Source organism: Salvelinus namaycush, chromosome 28 (genome assembly GCF_016432855.1).
Source record: "Salvelinus namaycush isolate Seneca chromosome 28, SaNama_1.0, whole genome shotgun sequence".
In the NCBI taxonomy this organism is placed as follows: domain Eukaryota; kingdom Metazoa; phylum Chordata; class Actinopteri; order Salmoniformes; family Salmonidae; genus Salvelinus; species Salvelinus namaycush.
The window spans coordinates 5,505,969-5,521,977 of record NC_052334.1 but is presented as its reverse complement, the minus strand read 5'-3'; the positions used below and the strand labels follow the sequence as shown (position 1 = coordinate 5,521,977).

At 42.7% G+C, this 16,009-nt stretch overlaps 1 protein-coding gene across 1 annotated transcript in view; it reads left to right on the top strand.

Moving 5' to 3' along the window:
• Positions 1–16,009, top strand: part of LOC120023000 (thyrotropin receptor-like) — a 65,796-nt gene that overhangs the window by 46,107 nt on the left and 3,680 nt on the right. The window contains exons 5-8 of the mRNA XM_038966952.1: positions 908–985; positions 1,341–1,409; positions 2,480–2,557; positions 3,863–4,051. Of these exons, the coding sequence (XP_038822880.1) occupies positions 908–985; positions 1,341–1,409; positions 2,480–2,557; positions 3,863–4,051 (414 nt within the window). The remainder of the gene's footprint in view (positions 1–907; positions 986–1,340; positions 1,410–2,479; positions 2,558–3,862; positions 4,052–16,009) is intronic.

Here is a 16,009-nt window from a genome sequence, read left to right as displayed (position 1 = left end):
ATTAAATTACTAGAGGGGCTATGTCATAAACCCTCATATTGGTCAGGGAGAAATCCAAACCGGTCAAGTTGGAATGAATGGCAGCAGAGGCATAATCCTGATTTTACTGATGCAGGAGAATACAAGTGATGTATTAGAAATGGTATAATATAATTATTGTCAACTTAATATTGTCATATAATATAAATATAGTTTATACAGGTTTTATTTAAAAAATCTGTATAAGAACATACACTTTGAGCTAATTGAAGCAAAGGTAGCCTACTCTTTTCACACGTGCAAAATGTTATGATCCTATAACGGTCTGGCAAGCTAGCTAACAAACATAGAGTGCATTTGAAAAAACCATGGTTGACCAATATGGCTGACCTTTACTTACACTTTAGTCATTTAGCAGACGCTCTTATCCAGAGCGACTAACAGGAGAGATTTTTTACCTAGTCGGCTTGGGGATTCGAGACAACGACCTGTGTTTTACTGGCCCAACGCTCGTAGCAGCTAGGCTACCTGCCGCCACATTTATCCCGTCATAAGAAGGTTGATGATCATTCTACTATTCTAATTCCAAGCTCTATCCCCACCTCTGTTCACCGTCCACCATGGAATTTCTCCTCTTTGTGAAAGAATAGGATCTGTAGTTGAGGCAGTGATATACAACAATGTTTCCAGTCATTGCATCAATAACATTGTTGCATTACTAGCTCAATAAAGATTGGCCATTGGGACTGGTAGATAATAATCAGAACAGACATTCACCAACAGACATTGATTGTATGTCATATTTCTCTCTCTCTCTCTCTCTCTCTCTCTCTCTCTCTCTCTCTCTCTCTCTCTCTCTCTCTCTCTCTCTCTCTCTCTCTCTCTCTCTCTCTCTCTCTCTCTCTCTCTCTCTCTCTCTCTATCTCAGGGAAATTGTGGATAACCTCTTCATCAGAGAAATTCCTGCCAACTCATTCAATGGGATCTCAGAGAATGAAATCACCCTGTAAGTGAACTGTGGATTGTTTCATCTGGTTCTGAGTCTGCTGTACATACTATGTGTATGATTGGAGCTTGGCCTATTTGATGATCCATTTCCTCTGGTCGTTAACATACTAACTCAACAGCTCTGTCCTAGTAGGTGGTATCACACATGTTCTCTCAGAAAATTACTATTACATCATGTCAGGGTTTAACAGGTCAGTGCAACCTAGCTACAGTATACCTCTCTGGCCAGATGGCTGTGTATGTAACAGAAGAAACTAGGAAGATGAAAGACGATGCTGTAACTCTGTAACTCTAGTGAACACCTGTATTTGTATTTATTATGGATCCCCATTAGCTGCTGTGTTGTTTGGCAGGATGTTGAACAGCAACGGTCTGACGGACATCCATCCCTACGCCTTCAATGGAACCAGACTGGAGGAAGTGTATGTAGTAACAGTAGTAATGGATGTATATAGCGCCTTTCAACCAACTGTGCTTTAAATAGTAACCGTGAATCTCACCTCATCCACCATCCATTTTGTGTGGCACCCACCTGGGTGATGCATGGCAACTATTATTGTGCCAGAGCGCTCAGCACACGTCAGCTAGCATGGTGAAGAGGTGAGTAGTGACAATGTGATTTGCGGAAGGGGGTGGGACTATAAACAAGACTATCTGGAGGTCTCTTTAGACTATTTGCCTGAGTATTTTACTGACAGAAACTCTTACTGGCAGAAATAAAACTATTGGTGCAAAGGCAGGGGTTATAAAGCATTATCATGGCAGGGGTTATAAAGCATTATCATGGCAGGTTATAAAGCATTATAACCGCAGGGGTTATAAAGCATTATAATGGCAGGGGTTATAAAGCATTATAATGGCAGGGGTTATAAAGCATTATAACGGCAGGGGTTACAAAGCATTATAACTGCAGGGGTTATAAAGCATTACCATGGCAGGGGTTATAAAGCATTATAACGGCAGGGGTTATAAAGCATTACAATGGCAGTGGTTATAAAGCATTATAACTGCAGGAGTTATAAAGCATTATCATGGCAGGGGTTATAAAGCATTATAAAGGCAGGGGTTATAAAGCATTATAACGGCAGGGGTTATAAAGCATTATAACTGCAGGGGTTATAAAGCATTATAACTGCAGGAGTTATAAAGCATTATAATGGCAGGGGTTATACATTATTATAACTGCAGGCTTTAAGTAAAGTGTGACCCAACTGTTTACCCAACCTTCCTCTCACTGTCTTTGTGAAGCCGGCATCAGTGTGCTAACTTAGCAGTATTAGCTTAACAGTATTAGCTTAACAGTATTAGCTTAGCAGTATTAGCTTAACAGTATTAGCTTAGCAGTATTAGCTTAACAGTATTAGCTTAACAGTATTAGCTTAGCAGTATTAGCTTAGCAGAAGCTGTTCTTCTCTCCGTTACATTAATAACCCTTTCTTCCATTCTACACTCTTCTCCTCTCTTTCTCATTCTGTCCATCTTTTCTATTTAGGTACCTCTATAGGAATGTGGATCTGGTGCGGTTGGACGAGAAGACATTTTCTGGCGTGATCAGCGGGCCAACTCTTCTGTGAGTGAAAGGCTTTTACTCTTGACCTCTTAAGGATCCGACCATTTTTTACAATTTTCGCCTAAAATGACCTGAAGCAAGAATATGCATATTGTTGATACCATTTGAAAGGAACCACTTTGAAGTTTGTGGAAATGTGAAATGAATGTAGGAGAATACAACACATTAGATCTGGTACCATCGTCTTTGATGAGCCCAGGTGCAATTTCTATTTTGGCCACTAGATGGCAGCAGTGTATGTGCAAAGTTTTAGACTGATCCAATGAAACATTGTATATCTGTTCAAAATGTTGTATCAAGACTGCCCAAATATGCCTAATTGGTTTATTAATACATTTTCAAGTTCATAATTGTGCACTCTCCTCAAACAATAGCATTGTGTTCTTTCATTGTAATAGCTACTGTAAATTGGACAGTGCAGTTAGATTAACAAGAATTTATGCTTTCTGCCCATATCAGATATGTCTATGTCCTGGGAATTTGTTTTGTTACTTACAACCTCATGCTAATCACATTTGCCTACGTTAGCTCAACCGTCCCGCAGGGGGGACACCGATCCCGTAGAGGTTTTAAGAAATCGGAAAGATGTTGGAAAGACATCAAGCCATGCAACTGTGCCAAAGTCCCATAATCCCTTTCAGGAGCCTTTTTATTCAACTTTGTCTGAAAAGTTTTCCATTCAAAAGTGCAGGAAGTGGCCTCCCAAGTGGCGCGGCGGTCTAAGGCACTGCATCGCAGTGCTAGACTTGTCACCACAGATCCGGGTTTAATCCCGGGCTGTGTTGCAGGCGGCCGCGACAGGGAGACCCATGAGGCGTCACACATTCGGCCCAGCGTCGTCTCGGTTAGGGGAGGGTTTGGGATGTCCTTGTCCCATCGTGCTCTAGCTACTCCTGTGGCGGGCCAGGCGCATGCACGCTGACTTCGGTTGCCAGTTGTACGGTGTTTCTTCCTACAAATTGGTGCAGGCTGGCTTCCGGGTTAAGCGAGCAGTGTGTCAAGAAGCAGTGCGGCTTGTCAGGGTCATGTTTCGGAGGATGCAAGGCTCTCGACCTTCGCCTCTCCCAAGTCCGTATGGGAGTTGCAGCGATGGGACAAGACTGTAACTACCAATTGGATGTCACGCAATTGGGGAACAAAAATGGGTAAAATGTACAACAATAGAAAATTTAAAGAATAAAGTGCAGGAAAACACAGGAGATTTCACATTCAAACTGGAAACAACCAAACACATCATTGTTTTTGGGTTTTGTTGTGAGCTGAGAATAGAAAGTGAATTCCGCTCCCCTCTTCTGTCCCCCCCAGAGACGTTTCCGAATCAAGGGTGAATTCCTTACCCACAATGGGTCTGGAGGCTGTTCAAAAACTGAAAGCTAAAAACACTTGGGCCCTCAAGAAACTACCCCCCCTGAGGGCCTTCCAGCATCTGCAGAGTGCTGAGCTCACCTACCCCAGTCACTGCTGTGGACTGAGCAAAGTGAAGAGGAGGAGAGGGTAAGAAATAAATAACTTTTATACAACAGACCGGTTTCCCACGCTCCTGTTTACCGCTTCTTTCACCGATGTGTGTACATATGTGTGTGCACGTGTCTGTGTGTGTGTGTCTGTGTGTGTACACGTGTGTGTGCACGTGTCTGTGTGTACATGTGTGTGTGCACGTGTCTGTGTGTGTGTGTGTCTGTGTGTGTGTGTGTCTGTGTGTGTGTGTGTGTGGGGGAAGCTGAATTGAGTACTCAGAATAGGGAGAACAAAATAACTCTTCACACACTACGATCTACAGATGCTGCCAAGTGTGGTTTAAACAACGTTACAAAACACTTTTTTTGTAAAACACACATGGGAGCATGTGTGAAAAAGTGTATAAAAGTCCTCTTTTATATTTTTGCCGTACATATTATTTGACCTTTGAAATCAGCGGATGTGTGGATATCATATTTTGTTAGTTGCTTTAATTCAGGATTGCCCAACCCTGTTTCCTGGAGAGCTGCACTCCTGTAGATTTTCAATCCAGCTTCAGTAATAACTAACCTGATTCAGTTTATCAACCAGTTAAACATTAGAATCAGGTGTGCTAGATAAGGTTTGGAACAACAAAACTAAGTGACAATAGCTCTCCAGGAAAAGGGTTGGGCAGCCCTGCTCTAACTAAACATTAAGTCCCAGTGTCCATGGATTAATTATTTATCCCGACCTTACATTATGCAGGAAGGTGTCATCAAGCAACATGTATCCAGCTCATTGACTACTATAGAGCCAGCTTCTCCATATCCATATACCGCTCCTCTTTTCCTATACATTAAGAATGAGGAGTCATTTCTGGTGGAATTATTGTCATCAAGAAAGATAGACTTTTAACATTTCTTCAAAACAATCAAACTGTATGTAGTGCAGTAATGGAGCTGGTCGGTAATCACCCCTGAAGGTGATCACTGAGAACTCAACCAGCTGGTCGGTAATCACCCCTGGAGGTGATCACTGAGAACTCAACCAGCTGGTCGGTAATCACCCCTGGAGGTGATCACTGAGAACTCAACCAGCTGGTCGGTAATCACCCCTGGAGGTGATCACTGAGAACTCAACCAGCTGGTCGGTAATCACCCCTGGAGGTGATCACTGAGAACTCAACCAGCTGGTCAGTAATCACCCATGGAGGTGACCACTAAAACCTCAACCAGCTGGTCGGTAATCACCCCTGGAGGTGATCACTGAGAACTCAACCAGCTGGTCGGTAATCACCCCTGGAGGTGATCACTGAGAACTCAACCAGCTGGTAGGTAATCACCCCTGGAGGTGATCACTGAGAACTCAAGCAGCTGGTCGGTAATCGCCCCTGGAGGTGATCACTGAGAACTCAACCAGCTGGTCGGTAATCACCCCTGGGGGTGATCACTGAGAACTCAACCAGCTGGTTTGAGCCACAGCATTTTATAGCAAAGTCCATCCTCCTTCAGTTTACATGACACAACAACATGTATGGAATGGGTCACAAGGTTAAGATTTGTATAAAATATACTTATAATTCACAGCAGACAGAATCTGCTGTAAAAAACATGAGAACTCATTGTGTAGAGACCAGTGTCTGCCCCCCCAACTCCATACTGGAGCCATCTCTCCCTGATTACCGTATAGAACAGAAACATTAACTCATGCACCGGAATTGGGTATCCCCAAAGACGTGGTAAATCTCCCAGAGGCCCATCCTCAGTAGAACACACACAGATGAGCTTTCTAACAACCCCTTATTCTGTTGCAATTTAACAACCATTTGATGCAATAAAAGTATTATAACATAATCTTGCAATTTTGCTCTCAGTCCTCTCAACTTAAAAGAACATTTCAAGATTTAAGAAGATTCATTCACATGTAGAAAGTGCATATATTCTACATAAACCAAGAAGCATAAAAGCAATAACTCATTGCATGTGTTCCTTCACGTGACCGGCTGCTATAGCACTGGCTCAGCTTCCTCCCAAGAAACTTAGCACTGTCTCCCATTTCATCCGCCAACACTTATTCTAAGCACTCTACCAATTTGTCTGGGGAGGTTATGATACACAGTCACTTGCACAAACCCATGAAGAAAAACTAAAGATGCATACAGTTTATGAGATTCAAAGCTATATCTTCATAGACAGTGAAAGCACATATTTAATGCATAATGCAGTGCACGCAACAATGGAGTTTAATCAAATAAGCCTTAGTTATCTATCACACTCCAATGGATCAGCATGGTGGACATAACTATTTCCATCCCAGAAACTAACATTAGCATATCTTGTTGGACATATCCAGGTAATGACTCATAGTTAAAATAAAATGTATTCCGTTGGTGCCGAATGAACATGACCCAGGATAAGCATCATGATTCCACTATTTATATGGCAATGCCTATAGATCAAATAGATTAGGATCAGTTTCACTCTCCGTGTCAGAGTTCACCATCTCCATTCACCAGGACACGCTGAGAATAGTGTCAACATGTTCATAACAACAATCAAAACACTCAATCCATAATACATGAATTGCTTCACTCAATGTCACAGCCGTCAAAAGGAGGAGACCAAGGCGCAGCGTGGTATGTGTACATTCTTCTTTAATATAAGAAATGAACACTGAACAAAACTAACAAAATAAAAAAAACGAACCGTGAAGCTATACAAATGAGTGCTGACAGGCAACTACACATAGACAAGAACCCACAAATACCCAAGGGAAAATGGCTACCTAAATATGGTCCCCAATCAGAGACAACGATAAACAGCTGCCTCTGATTGGGAATCAAATCAGGCCACCATAGACATATATATACCTAGACCTACAAAAAACCATAGATATACAAAACCCTAGACAAGACAAAACTAGCATACCCATCCTAGTCACACCCTGACCTAACCAAAATAATAAAGAAAACATAGATAACTAAGGCCAGGGCGTGACAGTACCCCCCCTCCAAAGGTGCGGACTCCCGACCGCAAACCTGAACTTATAGGGGAGGGTCCGGGTTGGCATCTACCCTCGGTGCCGGCTCTGGTTCTGGATGCCGCCCCCCCTCTTTACACTGATCCCTCCGCCTTTGTAGATCTGGACTGCGGATCATCGAGGCCCCGGACCTTGGAACCTCGCTGGAGACCCCGGGCTGGGAACCGTCGCTGGAGACCCCGGGCTGGGAACCGTCGCTGGAGACCCCGGGCTGGGGACCTTCGCTGGAGACCCCGGGCTGGGCACCGTCGCTGGAGACCCCGGGTTTGGGACCGTCGCTGGAGACCCCGGGTTGGGGACCGTCGCTGGAGACCCCGGGCTGGGGATTGTCGCTGGAGGCCCCGGACTGGGGACCGTCGCTGGAGACCCCGGGCCGGGGATCGTCGCTGGAGGCCCCGGACTGGGGATCGTCGCTGGAGGCCCCGGACTGGGGATCGTCGCTGGAGGCTCAGGACTGGGGATCGTCGCTGGAGGCTCAGGACTGGGGATTGTCGCTGGAGGCTCAGGACTGGGGATCGTCGCTGGAGGCTCCTGACTGTGGCCCGCAGTTGGAGGTTCCGGACTGTGGCCCGTCGTTGGAGGTTCCGGACTGTGGCCCGTCATAGGAGGTTCCGAAATGTTGCCCGTCATAGGAGGTTGCGGATTGTGGCCCGTCATAGGAGGTTCTGGACTGTGGCCCGTCCTTGGAGGTTCCGAACTGTGGCCCGTCATAGGAGGTTCCGGGCTGTGGCCCATCGTTGGAGGTTCCGGACTGTGGCCCGTCGCCAGAAGCTCTGGACTGGGTACTGTCGCCGGAAGCTCTGGCCTATGGAAGCGCACTGGAAGCCTGATGTGTGGTGCCGGAACTGGTGGTACCGGGCTGAGGACACGCACCTCAGGGCGAGTGCGGGGAAGAGGCACAGGCCGTACTGGACTGTGGAAGCGCACTGGAGGCCTGATGCGTGGTGCCGGAACTGGTGGTACCGGGCTGAGGACACGTACTTCGGGGCGAGTGCGAGGAGCAGGAACAGGACGTACTGGACTCTGGAGGCGCACTGGAGGCCTGGTGCGTTGTGCCGGCACTGGTGGTACCGGGCTCGGGACACGCACCTCAGGGTGAGTGCGGGGAGGAGGCACAGGATACACATGGCCATGGAGACGCATTGGAGATCTGGAACGTAGAGCTGGCTCAATGCGTCCTGGCTGGATGCCCATTCTAGCCCGGCAAATGCGAGGAGCTGGAATAGAGCGCACCGGGCTATGGATGCGAACTGGAAACACTGTGAGCATTTCTGCATAACACGGTGCCTGACCAGTCACACACTCCCCACGGTAAGCACGAGGAGTTGGCTCATGTCTCCAACCTGACTCAGCCAATCTCCTCTTGTGCCCCCCTCCCAAAAAATGTCTTGGGGCTGCCTCTCGTGCTTGCCTTGTTTGTATTTCTCCTCATAATTTCGCCTTTCCGCTTTTGCTTCCTCTATTTCCACCTTCGGAAGGCGATACTCCCCAGCCTGCGTCCAGGGTCCTGCTACGTCCAAAATCTCCTCCCAGGTCCATTTCTCCATAAAACGCTGCTCCTCCTTTTCACGCTGCTTGGTACTTTTGTGGTGGGTTCTTCTGTCACGGCAGTCAAAAGGAGGAGACCAAGGTGCAGCGTGGCATGCGTACATTCTTCTTTAATATAAGAAATGAACACTGAACAAAACTAACAAAATAACAAAACGAACCGTGAAGCTATACAAATGAGTGCTGACAGGCAACTACACATAGACAAGAACCCAGAAATACCCAAGGGAAAATGGCTACCTAAATATGGTCCCCAATCAGAGGCAACGATAAACAGCTGCCTCTGATTGGGAACCATATCAGGCGACCATAGACATATATATACCTAGACCTACAAAAAACCCTAGATATACAAAACCCTAGACAAGACAAAACTAGCATACCCACCCTAGTCACACCCTGACCTAACCAAAATAATAAAGAAAACATAGATAACTAAGGTCAGGGCGTGACACTCATATAGTTATTAACATACTAAACTCAAATCAATCCTTCAGTTTTAAAAATCCTTCAGGTTCCAAATTATAATCAAAACCCAATTAATAATTTTGAATGACATTGCTCAGTGATTCAAATTGGTCCTATCACTCAAAGTCAAAATCTCTCAAATTAACACACATCAACATTGGCAGAATGTACATTTATATTAACATCCAGTATAATTATCCTATAAATCTACTGTTAACTTTCTTATCACGATTATAATACAGATCAGTATCCTAATGCATTCATAATCTAAATGACTATAATTGTATGTAGTGTGTAGACCTCTACAATCAACCTGATATCTCCCCTTCAGACACTCAATCTTCTGGCATCTTTATTGTCTTCTTCTGAAAGCTTTACTGTTCAAAGTGGATGGCCCATGATAATGTCCCAATTTCAATGTCTCACCTGGGCTGCCACCACCCATTATGTCTTGTCCATTCGTCAACCAGTAATACCAGCAATTTAAGAGACGTTTGTAACAGATTTCTCCCCATGCTCACTCCACGTGGACTGTCACACTCCTGAGAGAAAAGACATGAGAGAAAAGCAGTTGATAGCTTAGGTCGGATGCTGTACACTGGTTGCTGGCTCAGGACTCCGGTCTCTTGGTAGAAGTGGTGCGGACAGGGCCGTATTGAACGCCTTTGTCGGTCCAATTATCTCTTCCATGCATTAACACACCAACTGACATCACCTCTCATGATAACCTCGAGAGGACAGATCAGAACAACTGTTCAGTTCAGTTACATTTTAATTCAGGAAATCCAGACAAGCATTAACTATATGATAAATTATTACTTTTACCAATTATTCTTAATACCAATGTCTAAACATGTGTCAAAGAGAATAACAACACATTCTATTGAAATGTATTTTTTCAAGATGGTTTATACTCCCCATCACACTGTCAACTTCATCGCAGAGCCACAGGATCAGGAAGTTAGACCTATAACCTGTTTATACTCCCCATCACATTGTCAACTTCATCGCAGAGCTACAGGATCAGGAAGTTAGACCTATAACCCAACGGGAGAAATCCCAACAATCCAGCAGACCTAATCTGGTGAGATTTGTATCAAAACAAAACAGAACAAACACAACAATACACTTCTTCACATATCACTCAATACACTCCTATATCACTCGGCGTGTAAACTTCAATCCAAAACCTCAGAGGACAGTTCCCTCCCCCATTTTGACACATAACTCCCCATGTGAGTAATGTATAATAAAAAATAAAAAAACACTACTACTGGTCAGAAAATAAAACAACATCATTTAAAATAACAAAACCAAATTAAAATCACTACCCTTAAGAACTCATAAAGAAAAATATTGTACCAATACGGTCATAGGAAAATAGACTTAAGGCAGCCTACCCTTAGTCAAAGGCAATGCCTTCTCCTTCTTCACATTGGTCCTAATCACAAATATGGCTAAGAACTATAAACTTCATCATAATTATTAATGTTACAAATGATCTTCAAATCAGTATTACAAATGACCATAAACTCATTATCCAAATGGCTTTCCAATGAGGGTGATCAAACCACACTGGAAAGTCAGAACAGAGGTCAGAGGTCATACAAACCCTTCAAATAAGTTTTTCTTACTATATTAGACATAAAGAAAAACAGTCAAACATTTCATACATGTCATACATCTCGTATCCCAGGTTTCCAGTACATTTCTTTATGAAAAGAATTCACGTGTTTAATTAAAACTCAGAAAATAAAAACTTCAGAAAATTCCACGTGTGTGTGTGCTCCTTTAAGATACCTTGGCACTAAGACAAATGGAAACTCATTAAACCCAAGGGATATAGAACACACAGTAAATCAAACATAGTATTTTAAAAACACCAACAAATAGTCATAACACGTGTGTTGTGTGTGGGTATTTGCAAACCTTAAGGTAAAAACACACAAAAATGGCCTTATTTCATTTGGTAGTTTACGGCCTCAATCTCACTCACCGCTCTCTCCAAGACCATAGCCCCTGGAAACATTTCAAAGAGAGACAATGAAACCCCCAGTTTCCCGTCAAAAAAAACACAAAACATTTCGTTAGCATTCACTATGCTACACCGATTCAGCAACCCAAAGTTTCAACTACAAACAAAACCTGATAATAATGATAAATCCACTGTATTCCCTCAAATCATTAATTGTTTGTTTTAATCTAACTCAATGTTTATGTGCTCTTAATTTAGCACGTGCTACCCTTAGACATGTGCTATCTCACCACCGAGTCTAACCATTCACTCCCATATTATATTATATGACAGGTCTCTCTTTTCCATAACCATATACAATTATCCTGGTACCATTACTAAATGTAATACTTCATTATTTTCTGTCGCAAATGTAGTCAATTTCTCAGCGTAAGGAATCAGTGATATTTGATGCCAGGCATTTAATAAAAAGTTGTTTGAGACGTGCTCTCCTATGTCTTCCTTAACATACATAGTGTAGGGGACATCCGTCCCGGAAGGCAGTATCCTACTCAAAACACATCAGATACTACAGTGTTTCATTAAGTGAAATCGGCACCTAAAATAAACATTAAACACACCCGTAACCCCTTTCCAGTAATCTAATCATTTTAATCTGTTGCATTCATTTTGTAAAAATATAAACCTGTTGTTTAACAAATCTAGAACCTTCAAAAAGTTGGTGCTGTCTCATCAGCGTAATAGTCCAAATGAACTGTTTCCCACTCTTAGCAATGATGTGAGCGTGTCCCAAGGGTCAATACTGTTCAGCCTGCACATTAATGATCTGCCTTCTGTCTGTACTGGGTCTGAAGTTCAAATGTATGCAGATGATACAGTGATATATGTGCATGCAAAGAGCAAACAAGCTGCACAAGAACTCACTACTGTAATGTTCCAGGTTACAAAGTGGCTCTCAGGGACTCATGTTTGCATCTCAATGTAAAAACAATAGTTTGCATGTTCCTCACAAAGAGGACAGTTGATGCCAGATGTCTATGTGTCAGGGGAGAAGCTCCAGGTAGAATCCGATTTTAAGTACCTTGGCATCATACTTGATTCCAACCTCTCTTTTAAAAGCAGGTGCAAAAATGTAACTCAAATAACCAAATTCAACCTAGCTAATTTCCAATACATACGAAATTGTTTGACTACAGAGGTAGCAAAACTGTACTTCAAATCTATGATACTCCCCCACTTAACATACTGCTTGACTAGTTGGTCCCAAGCTTGTGGTACAACATTAAAACCCATTCAGTCTGTCTGCAAACAGGTTCTCAAAGTGCTTGATAGGAAGCCCAGTAGCCATCATCACTGTTACATTCTCAGAAAGCATGAAGTCCTGAGTTGGAAAGTACACTGATGCATGTCTTGTATTCAAGATCCTAAATGGCCTGGCTCCCCCTCCACTCAGTAGTTTTGTTAAACAGAAAACCCAAACATATGGGGAGCAGGTCCACAAGGTCTGCCATGAGAGGTGACTGTATAGTCCCCTTAAGTAAAAGCACCTTTGGTCAATATACTTTCTCTGTGAGAAGTTCCCATGTCTGGAATACCCTGCCATCAGACTCACACAACTGATATTAATGTGCACTGTCCCTGTAAAAATACAAATAAACTCAAAAGTCAATCCAATCTAATGAAAGGATATTGTTTCACGTAATGGATTATAATGTTAGAATACATGAACTTCCTGCTCAAAATCACTGGTGTTACCTAAACTATAAAACCAAGCAACAATAATCCGCAACCGTCAAAGAATGTTTCTCATACCTCTAGTTCAAATGTCCCACTGCCTGCTCGCTTTCAACCGCAGCTAATCTTTTTTACAATCTCAAGGCTCAATCCCTTTACTCATCATTTAACCTTGTATTGATACCTCAGCTTTTCAAATGACTAAAATATCGCATCATTAGAGCTCTATAAAAAAAAACACTAATAACATATCACCATTCACATACTGTCAGCACTCGTTAAATTTACATCAATCCTCCTTATCAATATGACTATATTTGTGTCACTAACCACTAATTCACACTTATGAAATGTCCAAGACTTTAAAAATAACATGTAATGCGCAAAATCTATAAACTACATCAGTCAATCGATAAAAATAAAATAAAACACATTTCGGTGGGCACAGCTCTATCGCAATTACCTCTCCGCTATTATTAGAATTCATTCGATTTAGTTAACTTTCTCTTCTTTGATTCAGTTATGTCAATACGACTCCATTCTCAATATGTTATTCCAGCAGACCATTTAGGCAACAGACAACGTATTACATCGAAAATCGTCTCGCTATTTATGTTGAATAAATTAGCAAGTTGTTGAAACGTTCAGTTTATATCTTAATCAAACACTGGCGGCCGCATCTGTCTAAGCAAAACATACCAATAGTTGAATTACAATCTTTAACCCAGATTGTTGTAACGGTTGTCCTCCTCCACTTCGGAAGAAGAGGAGGAGTAGGGATTGGACCAAAGCGCAGCGTGTAATGTGGACATAATGAAGTTTATAAAAGTAAAGACGAAAACCGAAAACACTTCAACAAACTACAAAATAACAAACGAACGTAGACAGACCTGAACTATGAGAACTTACATATAACACGAAGAACGCACGAACAGGTACAGACTACAAACCAACGCTACAGTCCCGTGTGGTACGAACATACATACAGACACGGAAGACAACCACCCACAAACAAACAGTGTGAACAACCTACCTTTATATGGTTCTCAATCAGAGGAAACGTCAAACACCTGTCCCTGATTGAGAACCATATAAGGCTAATTACAAACGACCTAAACATAGAAACACATAACATAGAATGCCCACCCCAACTCACGCCCTGACCAACTAAACACATACAAAAACAAGAGAAAACAGGTCAGGAACGTGACAATTGTAGTAAGTACCATAGACCCAAAGCTATTGAAATGACGAAGAAATCCCGCAAATAACCCAATTTACAATTGTCTGTAGTCGTAACGTCAGGCACATTGTAACGACACAATTCCCAGAAAAATAGCCTTAATTAAAGGTCCAAGCGTTTATCCGCAGAGATTCTCACATGCGCAAAAGCAATAGATTAGCAGTCAAACAAATTAAATCAACATCCATTGACTCAAATCCAGATCTTGCGTCTTGTAATAAAAGCAGATCATCTTTTCTTTAGGCTTTAAGGGCAGTTTTCTCTAAATGTAATACCTGGATGGAAAATTTTCAGTTTTCACAATTCCTGACATTTAGTCCTAGTAAAAATTCCCTGTCTTAGGTCAGTTAGGATCACCACTTTTTTTTAAGAAGTTGAAATGTCAGAATAATAATAGAGAGAATGATTTATTTCAGCTTTAATTTTTCTTTCATCACATTCCCAGTGGGTCAGAAGTTTACATACACTCAATTTGTATTTGGTAGCGTTGCCTTTAAATTGTTTAACTTTGGTCAACCGTTTCGGATAGCCTTCCACAAGCTTCCCACAATAAGTTGGGTGAATTTTGGCCCATTCCTCCTGACCGAGCTGGTGTATCTGAGTCAGGTTTGTAGGCCTCCTTGCTCGCACATGCTTTTTCAGCTCTGCCCACAAATCTTTTATAGGATTGAGGTCAGGGCTTTGTGATGGTCACTTCAATACCTTGACATTGTTGTCCTCAAGCCAATTTGCCACATCATTTGGAAGACCCATTTGCGACCAAGCTTTAACTTCCTGACTGATGTCTTGAGATGTTGCTTCAATATATCCACATAATTTTCCGTCCTCATGATGACATCTATTTTGTGAAGTGCACCAGTCTCTCCTGCAGCAAAGCACCCCCACAACATGATGCTGCCACCCCCGTGCTTCACGGTTGGGATGGTGTTCTTTGGCATGCAAGCCTCCCCCTTTTTCCTCCAAACATAACGATGATCCTTATGGCCAAACAGTTCTATTTCTGTTTCATCAGACCAGAGGACATTTCTGCAATAAGTACGATCTTTGTCCTCATGTGCAGTTGCAAACCGTAGTCTGGATTTTTTGTTGTGGTTTTGAAGCAGTGGCTTCTTCTTTGCTGAGCGGCCTTTCAGGCTATGTCGATATAGGACTTGTTTTACTGTGGACTTTTGTACCTGTTTCCTCCAGCATCTTCACAAGGTCCTTTGCTGTTGTTCTGGGATTGATTTGCAGTTTTTGCACCAAAGTACGTTCATCTCTGGGAGACAGAACGCGTCTCCTTCCTGAGCGGTATGACGGCTGTGTGGTCCCATGGAGTTGATATGTTCGTACTATTGTTTGTACAGATGAACGTGGTACCTTCAGGCGTTTGGAAATTGCTCCCAAGGATGAACCAGACTTTCTCAGGTCTTGGCTGGTTTCTTTTGATTTTCCCATGATGTCAAGTGAAGATGCACTGAGTTTTAAGGTAATACGTCCACAGGTACACCTCCAATTGACTCAATTTATGTCAATTAGCCTATCAGAAGCTTCTAAAGCCATGATATAATTTTCTGGATTTTTCCAAGCTGTTTAAAGGCACAGTCAACTTAGTGTATGTAAACTTCTGACGCACTGGAATTGTGATACAGTGAATTATATGTGATAAAGTCCGTCTGTAAACAATTGTTGGAAAAATTAAATGTGTCATGCACAAATTAGATGTCCTAACCAATTTGCCAAAACGGTAGTTTATTAACAAGACATTTGTGGAGTGGTTGAAAAAGGAGTTTTACTGACTCCAACCTAAGTGTATGTAAACTTCCGACATCAACTGTACACTGGTTTTTGGAGAGGTGCAGGGAGCTGCCACACTGGGCACTCTGGCAGCTTTGTTGTGGGGGGTTAAGTGCCTTGCTCATGTGAACAACAGTATGCAATGACAGCTAGGATTTGATACCAGCATCCCTTTGGTTGCCAGCTCATTTCCTGCCAGATTTGGTGGCTCTAGTGTTGAGAGAATGCC